The 10,650-nt window shown below is 39.3% G+C and overlaps 1 protein-coding gene across 3 annotated transcripts in view; it reads right to left on the bottom strand.

Moving 5' to 3' along the window:
- The window catches only part of AADAT (aminoadipate aminotransferase), a 33,460-nt gene extending 23,047 nt beyond the window's left edge, over window positions 1–10,413 (bottom strand). For 2 of the 3 annotated variants that reach the window (XM_060184366.1, XM_007527230.3), the window contains exons 1-4: window positions 9,859–10,411; window positions 9,278–9,446; window positions 8,209–8,341; window positions 72–146 (exon numbers count right to left, since the gene is read on the bottom strand). In XM_060184366.1, coding sequence (XP_060040349.1) covers window positions 72–146; window positions 8,209–8,341; window positions 9,278–9,446; window positions 9,859–9,925 — 444 coding nt within the window. In that variant the 5' untranslated portion in view covers window positions 9,926–10,411. Of the gene's footprint in view, window positions 1–71; window positions 147–8,208; window positions 8,342–9,277; window positions 9,447–9,858 lie in introns of all 3 variants that reach the window. The other variant, XM_060184361.1, reaches the window with a different exon arrangement.
- Window positions 10,414–10,650: the final 237 nt, after the last annotated feature.

A 10,650-nucleotide genomic window follows, 5' to 3' on the forward strand; every position in this document is an offset into this window, starting at 1 on the left:
TTGATCATGTGCCAACAACATATCTACCCATTAATACCCCCAAATAAAATGTTTTTTAAAAATGTACTCACAGCCTCAAGTGTCCCTGGATAAGCAGGCTCACTTAGGAGGATATTATCTCCGGGATTGACTAACATTTCAAACACCTAAAACAAAAGAAGCATAGGTTAGCTTAGATAGTACAGGCATAGCTGCTTATTTTGTACTTTAATTTCTTTCACTTTGCAAATTCTATAGATTCTCCAAATTAAAGGTTTTGTTACTGGCACCATTTTCTAACCATGTGTTCATTAGCTTTTTTTTCTTCTTCTTTTTGATAGAGACAGAGAGAAGTTGAGAGGGCAGGGGCAAGTAGAAAGAAAGAAAAAGAATGAGAGATATAAGCAGCCCTACTTTACTGCTTGTGAAGCTTCTCCTGTGAAGTTGTGGACTGGGGGCATGATACCTGAGTCATTATTTATGATAATGTGTACACTCAAGCAGGTGTGCCACCACTTGGCCCCACCATCACCTGGCCCCTAGTATATACTTACATTTCATGTTTATGCATCATATTTTGCTAATATTTACAACACTTCAAACTTTTCATCAGTAGTCTACTTATTATAATGATATGCGATCACTGACTTTATATGTTTCTTTTTAAAATTTTTTCTTATCTTTATTTATTTATTGGATAGAGACATCCAGAAATTGAGAGGGAAGGGGGGATAGAGAGGAAGAGAGGCAGAGAGACACCTATAGCACTGCTTCACCACTCACAAAGCTTTCCCCCTGCAGGTGGGGGCCTGGGACTCAAACCCGGGTTCTTGTGCATTGTAACATGTGTGCTCAACCAGGTGGTCACCACCTGGCCCCACTGGCTTTTTATATTTCTATTATGACTGTTCTGGGGTGTCATGAACCACAGCCATGTAAGACACTACTTAACTAGTAAATTTTAGGTGTGCTCTGACTGCTCCACTGACCACTTATTTCTCCACCTCTCATCTTCTTTCAGGCCTCTTTATATTATGAGATACAACAATAATAAAATTAAATTAATTACTAACCTTATAATGTCCTCTATATGTTCCACTGAAAGGAAGAATCACATCTCTCACTTTAGATAAAAAGCTAGAAATTATTATGTTTAGTGAGGAAAACATATTATAAGTAGAGAGAGACCAAAGGCCAGGTTTCTGGTACTACACCAATAATCACATTGTTAAAGAAAAAGTTTTTAAAGTAAAATAAAGGTGATAAACAAGTCTAACAGTGGTGTTGCTTACATGGAGAATGTCTTGGTGATCTGGAAAGAAGACCAAAACAATGACCTCATTCCCTTAAACCATAGTCTGATCCAGAGCAAGGATCTAACTCTTAACTCTGTGAAGTCTAAGGGGGTGGTTACTGATGAAGGGGTAATGGAGCTGCAGCAGAAATGTTTTAAGCTGGCAGAGTTGATTTATGAGTTTTAAAGTGTGAAGTCATATCCATAATAAGAAAAAGTGCAAGATGAAGCAGCAAGTGCTGATTAGAAGCTACAGAAAATTACCCACTTGTGTCTAAGATTATTGATGAAGACATAAAACAATCTTTTATTTATTTATTTATTTTTATTTTCAAGATAGATACAGAGAGGGGAAAAGTAAAAGACCATAACACTACAGATTCCTTCAATGTGGTGGGGGCTGGGCTTGCCTTTGAGTTGTTCACTATCCAAATTTTGCAGGTCCTAAAATAGTCTTTTATTGAACAGAGATGCCACTTAGGTCTTTAGAAAAAAAGAAAAGAAAAAAAAAGTCAATGCCTCGTTTCAAAGATTGAAAGGACAGGCTGTCTCTCTTATTAGGTGTCAGTGGAGATGTGAAGACAGTGCTCATTTACTATTCAGAAAGTCCTAGGGTTTTTAACAATGTCATATGCTGCTTGCAAAAATCCCATCTGTCACAACAAGATAAACACAGACTTAAAGTGAAAGGATGGAAAACTATCATACAGGCTAACGGACCACCAAAAAGGGCAGGAACAGCCATTCTCATCTCAGACACGTTAGATTTTAAATTAAATAAAGTAACAAAAGATAGGCAAAGACATTACATAATGATTAGAGGATCAATCATCCAAGAAGACTTAACAGTCATTAACATCTATGCACCCAATGAGGGACCATCAAAATACGTCAAGCACTTACTGAAAGAATTTCAAAAATACATCAATAGTAATACAATAATAGTGGGAGACTTCAATACCCCACTCTCACACTTAGACAGATCAACAAAGCAGAAAACCAACAAAGATACAAGAGAATTGAATGAAGAGACTGACAGACTAGACATCTTGGACATTTTCAGAGTCCTTCACCCCCCAAAACTGGAATACACCTTCTTTTCAAATCCACATAACACATACTCAAGGATAGACCACATGTTAGGCCACAAAGACAGCATCAATAAATTCAAGAACACTGAAATCATCCCAGGTATCTTCTCAGACAACAGTGGAGTAAAACTAACATTTAACAACAAACAGACAATTATTAAAAGTCACAGAATTTGGAAACTAAACAACATACTCCTTAAGAAGCACTGGGTCTGAGATTCACTCAAGCAGGAAATTCAAATGTTCCTATAAACAAATGAAAATGAAGACACAACCTATCAAAATATTTGGGACACAGCTAAAGCAGTATTGAGAGGGAAACTTATAGCCATACAATCACATATTAAACACGAAGAAGAAGCTCAAATGAACGACCTTACTGCACACTTCAAGGACTTAGAGGAAGAGGAACAAAGGAACCCTAAAGCAACCATAAGGACAGAAATCACTGAAGTTAGAGCAGAAATAAACAACATCGAAAATAAAAGAACTATACAAAAGATCAATGAAGCCAAATGTTGGTTCTTTGAAAGATTAAACAAAATTGACAAACCCCTAGCCAGACTCACCAAACAAAAAAGAGAGAAGACCCAAATTAATAGAATTGCAAACGATGGAGGAGATATCACAACTGACACCACAGAAATCCAGAGAATCCTGCGAAACTTCTATAAAGAACTATACGCCACCAAGCTAGAGAATCTGGAAGAAATGGAACAATTCCTAGAAGCATATGCCCTTACAAAACTGAACCAAGAAGAACTACAGAATCTAAATGCACCAATAACAGACAAAGAAATTGAAAACGTTATTAAGAATCTCCCCAACAACAAAAGTCCTGGACCAGATGGCTTCACAAATGAATTCTACAAAACTTTCAGGAAACAGTTAGTACCCATACTTCTTAAGCTTTTCCATAAGACTGAAGAAACAGGAATACTCCCTTCCACCTTCTATGAAGCCAACATCACCCTGATACCAAAAGCTGATAGGGACAGAACAAAAACGGAAAACTACAGACCAATATCTCTGATGAACATAGATGCCAAAATATTAAACAAGATCTTGGCCAACCAGATACAGCAACATATCAAAAAGATTGTTCATCATGACCAAGTAGGATTCATCCCAGGAATGCAAGGCTGGTTCAACATCCGTAAATCAATCAATGTCATTCACCACATCAATAAAAGCAAAGAGAAAAACCACATGATTATCTCAATAGATGCAGAGAAAGCCTTTGACAGAATCCAACATCCATTCATGCTCAAAACTCTACAAAAAATGGGAATAGATGAGAAATTCCTCAAGATAGTGGAGTCTATATATAGTAAACCTACAGCCAACATGATACTCAATGGACAGAAGCTGAAAGCATTCCCCCTCAGATCGGGGAGTAGACAGGGCTGTCCACTGTCACTGTTACTCTTCAACATAGTATTGGAAGTTCTTGCCATAGCAATCAGGCAAGAGAAAGGAATCAAAGGAATACAGATTGGAAGGAAAGAAGTCAAGCTCTCACTATTTGCAGATGATATGATAGTATACATAGAAAAACCTAAAGAATCCAGCAGAAAACTACAGAAGTTATTAGGCAATATAGGAAGGTATCAGACTACAAAATCAATGTACAAAAATCAGTGGCATTTCTTTATGCAAACACTAAATCTGAAGAAGAAAACATCCAGAAATCACTCCCATTTACTGTTTCAGCAAAATTAATCAAATACCTAGGAATAAAGTTGACCAAAGAAGTGAAAGACTTATATACTGAAAACTATGAGTTGCTACTCAAGGAAATAGAAACTGATACCAAGAAATGGAAAGATATCCCATGCTCATGGATTGGAAGCATAAATATCATCAAAATGAATATTCTCCTCAGAGCCATATACAAATTTAATGCAATGGCCATCAAAATTCCACCAAGCTTCTTTAAGAGAATAGAACAAACACTACAATCATTTATCTGGAACCTGAAAACACCTAGAATTGTCAAAACCATCTTGAGGAAAAGAAACAGAAATGGAGGCATCACACTCCCAGACCTTAAACTATATTATAAAGCCATCATCATCAAAACAGCCTGGTACTGGAACAAAAATAGGCACACAGACCAGTGGAACAGAATTGAAAGCCCAGAAGTAAATCCCCACACCTATGGACATCTAATCTTTGATAAGGGGGCCCAAAGGATTAAATGGAAAAAGGAGGCTCTCTTCAATAAATGGTGCTGGGAAAACTGGGTTGTAACATGCAGAAGAACGAAACTGAACCACTTTATCTCACCAGAAACAGAAGTCAACTCCAAATGGATCAAAGACCTGGATGTCAGAGCAGAAACAATCAAATACTTAGAGGAAAACATTGGTAAAACACTTTCCCACCTACACCTCAAGGACATCTTTGATGAATCAAACCCAATTGCAAGGAAGAATAAAGCAGAAACAAACCAATGGGACTACATCAAATTGAAAACCTTCTGCACATCCAAAGAAACTATTAAACAAACAAAGAGACCCCTCACAGAATGGGAGAAGATCTTCACATGCCATACATCAGACAAGAAACTAATCACCAAAATATATAAAGAGCTCAGCAAACTTAGCACCAAAAAAGCAAATGACTCCATCCAAAAGTGGGCAGAAGATATGAACAAAACATTCACCTCAGAGGAGATCCAAAAGGCTAACAAACACATGAAAAACTGCTCTAGGTCACTGATTGTCAGAGAAATGCAAATTAAGACAACACTAAGATACCACCTCACTCCTGTAAGAATGGCATACATCAAAAAGGACAGCAGCAACAAATGCTGAAGAGGCTGTGGGGACAGAGGAACCCTTTTGCATTGCTGATGGGAATGTAAATTGGTACAGCCTCTGTGGAGAGCAGTCTGGAAAACTCTCAGAAGGCTAGCCATGGACCTTCCATATGATCCAGTAATTCCTCTCCTGGGGTTATACCCCAAGGACTCCATAACACCCAACCAAAAAGAGGTGTGTACTCCTATGTTCATAGCAGCACAATTCATAATAGCTAAAACCTGGAAGCAACCCAGGTTCCCAACAACAGATGAGTGGCTGAGAAAGCTGTGGAATATATACACAATGGAATACTATGCAGCTATCAAGAACAATGAACCCACCTTCTCTGACCCATCTTGGACAGAGCTAGAAGGAATTATGTTTAGTGAGCTAAGTCAGAAAGCTAGAGATGAGTATGGGATGATCCCATTCATCAACAGAAGTTGAGGAGGAAGATCTGAAAGGGAAACTAAAAGCAGGACCTGACCAAATTGTAAGTAGGACACCAAAGTAAAAACCCTGTGGTGAGGGGTAGACATGCAGCTTCCTGGTCCAGTGGGGGGTGGGAGTGGGTGGGAGGGATGGGTCACAGTCTTTTGGTGGTCAGAATGGAGTTTATGTGCACTCCTAGTAAAATGTAGTCATATAAATCACTAGTTAATTAATATGAGAGGGGGAAAATTAATTGTATGTCTCGAAGTTTTTCAAAACACAAACTGAATCTTTTTAATATATAGGCTGTGTAATTGATATGCAGACTCTCTCAAAAGCCTAGACCAAATAGATCAGAAGCAACCAATAGCACAGCTATATACAAGATACTGGGTACTGTACAGCAAATCCTAACAAAAGGACTTTTCAAAGTTAAGCCAATTACCAAATAATGTGATGATAACATTAACTATCGATTGACTTTTTGAACCCTAAGACAACAGGAACCTCACATCTCCACTATAGAGCCTCTACTTCCCCCAGTCCTGGAACCCTTGGATAGGGCTCACTTTCCCGTATGCCTCGCCCAATCCATATCAAATAATATTGCATCTGCCAATCACAACCTAACCAACACAACGATTGCCACCTCAACATGCTGCACTTCAGACTGTGTCCATAGACTTCACGCGTGGAATGACAACCCTTCAGCTTCATTACTCGGGTGAGACCTTTCCTTTCATAGTATACTCTAATTCCATCTCAGGTGGTTCACTTTCTCACAAAGTCCCCAAACCTAGATATACACCAGTTTCTGTTAGAGAGAGTATATGTTCACACGTATCCATAAACTACTGCAAAATGTATACCTGAAAGCAAAAGTACACTAGAGTTTGCAGTGAGTATCCCCCTAACACTTCCTCTCCACTATTCCAAGCTTTGGGTCCATGATTGCTCAACAATTTGTTTGGCTTTGTATGTTAACTCTGTTTTCAGTCACCAGGTTCCAGATGTCATCAGGATGCTGACCAGGCTTCCCTAGACTGAAGACCCCATCAATGTGTCCTGGAGCTCAGCTTTCCCAGATGCCCACCCTACTAGGGAAAGAGAGAGGCAGATTGGGAGCATGGATTGACCAGTCAACGCCCATGTTCAGCGGGGAAGCAATTACAGAAGCCAGACCTTCTACCTTCTGCAACCCACAATGACCCTGGGTCCATGCTCCCAGAGGGATAGAGAGTGGGAAAGCTATCGGGGTAGGGGGTGGGATATGGAGATTGGGTGGTGGGAATTGTGTGGAATTGTACCCTCCTACCCTATGGTTTTGTTAATTAATCCTTTCTTAAATAAAAAATAAAAAATAAAAAAAATTAAAAAAAAAACCAAAAAAAAAAAAAAAGAAACCACTTGGTCAATTAACAGACATCTCTACTGAGGCAAGATGCTGTGTCAGCGAAATGATATGACTTTCTGAAGTTTCAGTTGATGGTTAGCATTTCTTAGCAGTAGATTTTTTTTTAAATTAAGATATGCACATTTTTTAGATATAGTGCTATTTTACAATAAATAATAGTATAGTGTATACAGAGTTTTTTATACACTTGAAAACCAAAACTTTCATGTGGCTTGCTTGCATTATTGTGATACTTGTTTTATTGTGGTGGTCTGCTATATCTCTGAGGTATGAATGTTTTATCATTCTGTAGAACTTTTAATTTTCCGTTTGATCTCACAAGGATCTTAGAGTAGGAGCAGGCAAGCTTTCTACAAAGTGCACATATTTTGTAGGCATTAGTGTCTGTTACAAATACTTGTCTCTAAAACAGTGAGAAGGCAGCCATAGACAACATGTAAATCAGTAGGTGTTTTTGAGTTCCAATAAAAACCTCTTTTAAAAAATATTTATACATTTATTTATTCCCTTTTGCTGCCCTAGTTTTTTTTTTTATTGTTGTAATTATTATGGTTACTGATGTCATCATTGTTGGATAGGACAGAGAGAAACGGAGAGAGGAGGGGAAGACAGAGAGGGGGAGAGAACAATAGACACCTGCAGACCTGCTTCATCTCTTGTGAAGTGACTCCCCTGCAGGTGGGAGCCTAGAGCTCAAACCGGGATCCTTAATGTCAGTCCTTGAGCTTTGCACCACTTGCATTTAACCCGCTGTGCTACCGCCCGACTTAAGTCCCTTGTTTATGACTCTAGTTAAAAGGAGGACTACTAATAACTCATCAAATAAGATCTTCTGTGTTATATAAAAGATGAATGGATTTACAAACATAATGATGTCTTTTTCTGCCATGGTTATTGATGGGACTCAGTGCCTGCACATTCCACTGCTCCTGGTGAACTTTTTGTTGTTGTTTTTTGAAAGATGGGTTGGGGCAGAGAGATAAAGAAAAGGGGAGACTTCACAGCACTGTTTTACCACTCCTGAAGCTTCCCTATCTGCAACCCCCATGCCCTATGCAAGTGCTTTCATGTAGTGCCTCAGGGTTTGAACCTGGGTCCTTGCATATGACAACCTAGATGCTTTATCAGGTGAGCTATTTTCAGGACTCCATATTTGATTCTTAATGGGGGTACATTTTTTTGTAGTCTTACCTTACAAAGGCCATCTTGGCTCCCAGCTGTAACACAAATGTCCATTTGTCCTTTATTGGGTGGATAGTGGGCGGTGGGAGGATTATGTAATTTTATCTGTAAGTGTTTTAGCCAGGACACTAGCTCTGGTATTCTAAAACATAAAATGTATTTTCCAATTTATAGTTGTAAAAACCAGTAGTACTAAACAGGAACTATATGGTAGCTTTATACTAGGCCCATTCATATATTCAATTTAAAAATTCAAAAATTCTTCTGCCACAGATTAGTGAAGTCACATAAATTCTACCATTTAGCGATTAAATGGGTTGTGATTTGAATTTGCACTCATCTATTTTATTCTAAGCCCCACATTCTTTCTTTCACACTTTGAGCACTCACTAGTGAATTCTTTATTCTCCTTACGGAAATTTAAATAGGCTGGCTAGACAGTTAGGCTTAATAAATTATTTGTATCATAGAGAAACTTCTATGTGAACATTAAATGTTACATATATTTCATATATATGACATTTATTATATGTCAGTATACTTTCAGAGTGGGACATAGGCTTTACTAAAGTGTACTTTATAGACATTCTGTAAGTTATCATTTATGGAAGACACTAGCTAAGGAAAGTTGTAAGATTTGTATTACAGCTTGACTTTGAGAAATTGATGAGATCAATAGAGTGCAATGTTTTTTGTTTGTTTGTTTTTAAGATGCCTGTTGAGAGCAAGCATACTGACTTCAAATTGCACCAGGACTGAAAAATTACTGCTTCTACTATCACTTTCTTCTTTCCTAAATTACTTCTTGACATAGCTATTGTCTATCTTGCAGACTCAACTGCCTTCTCTGACTCTTTTTAGTCAGTTAAGATTAGAAGAGGAGGTTGTTGTTAATTATTCTTTAAATTTCCCCAAACCTCCCTGTTTAATATTCATTATATATATATATATATATATATATATATATATATATATATATATATATATATATATATATATAGACATGGTATTTCTTTGTGGGGGTCATAATACTGTTTTTCAAAAAATGAGTCAATAGAATCCCTTGGTAATTACCCACCCAGCACTTTGAGAGTACTGAAGTGCTCGCTTCATCACCTCTTCCTTAAATTGGATGGTCTTCCCATTTTCTGTGGTGATAACAGCAGACTTAAAAGGGAAGGTGGTTGGATTTGGTGCTCCAGTAGCCAAGGAGATGACAGATTTTGGTGAACTGTTCAATAACTCAGCTACAACAAACAGGGACAAGAAGAAACATTTTAATTTGAAGACTTTAAAAAATGGTATAGTTGAGTAAGCTTCCAAGAGTCAAATTGTAAAGTTTAACAAACTTCTAAGTTTTAGAATGCTGATCTGAAATAAACACGGACTGCAATTTTTTCTTGATTTAAGCCGCTGATGGTGGAACTGAGAAATGAAGGCAGAGTGATCAAGATAAGCAAAGGCAGACAGACAACTTCCTTTATGTTAGCCCCTACCTATTTGCCACACTTATTTACTGTTTGCACTGGACGACCCCAGCTCAGGGTCACCTTTCACAACTGGTGAATAAATGTAACCTGCAGGCACCCTCCTCCCAATTTCTGCAAGAAGACAGACCCTCCCTTTCTGGAGAGAGAAGAGGGTCTGCCAGGAACTCACTGAGGATTCGGATGGGAGAAGGCTTTCTGGCAGCACTTGCGGCTGTGATGAACCTTGCGTAGTTCATGTCCCAGATACCCGAGCACTCAGCACCTTCTTCAGTGGTCAGAGACTAGGAAACCGAATGGACACGTACTGCTTCCTAGCTCTCCACTCTGCAGAAGCCACCAGAGTGATCCTTTCTGGAGAAAAGGAAAGCGTGTCTTCAACCCTCTGGCTGGAGGTGACATGCAGGTTCTGGTCGGGAGCTAATCTGGGAGGCAGGTCTGGACAAGAGCAGCCGCGCAGGGTGCACCCTGTTGGCGCGCTATTTACAGCAAGCTCTGCTCCCCTTCGCCGCGCCCCTCTCCCGCCCCTCGCCCTGGCCTATGGCCGCAGGCCCAGGAGCCTCCCCGCCGGGGCTAATGGGCTGGCTGACATTCCTGTTCCGCGGGCCACGCCAATCAGTTCAAAGCGAGTTGGACTCTAGCTGTCTAGACTCGCCCCAAAGAAGCAATTGACCCGGGTAGCGTAGGCCTGGCATCTGCACCAAGTTAAGTGAGGGGGCCGGAAGTTTCCAGAATTCCAGTCTTTTGAGTGAGGGAGCCGGAAGTTTCCAGGATCCTAGTCCTGGAGTGACATCTGGAGGCTGCTTTGGTTTACTGCAGTAGTTTCTAGGCTATGGTCTTGTTGGCTGCTACCTTAGTCACCTGGACCCTTTAGTGAGGCTTTAATTCCTTTGAACCACTGATGTGTAAAATAGGATTTTCTCATGATATGAGAAGTCACCTGCACAGCAATGATCGATTTTAA

The sequence above is a fragment of the Erinaceus europaeus genome, chromosome 2 (genome assembly GCF_950295315.1).
Source record: "Erinaceus europaeus chromosome 2, mEriEur2.1, whole genome shotgun sequence".
Taxonomy (NCBI): domain Eukaryota; kingdom Metazoa; phylum Chordata; class Mammalia; order Eulipotyphla; family Erinaceidae; genus Erinaceus; species Erinaceus europaeus.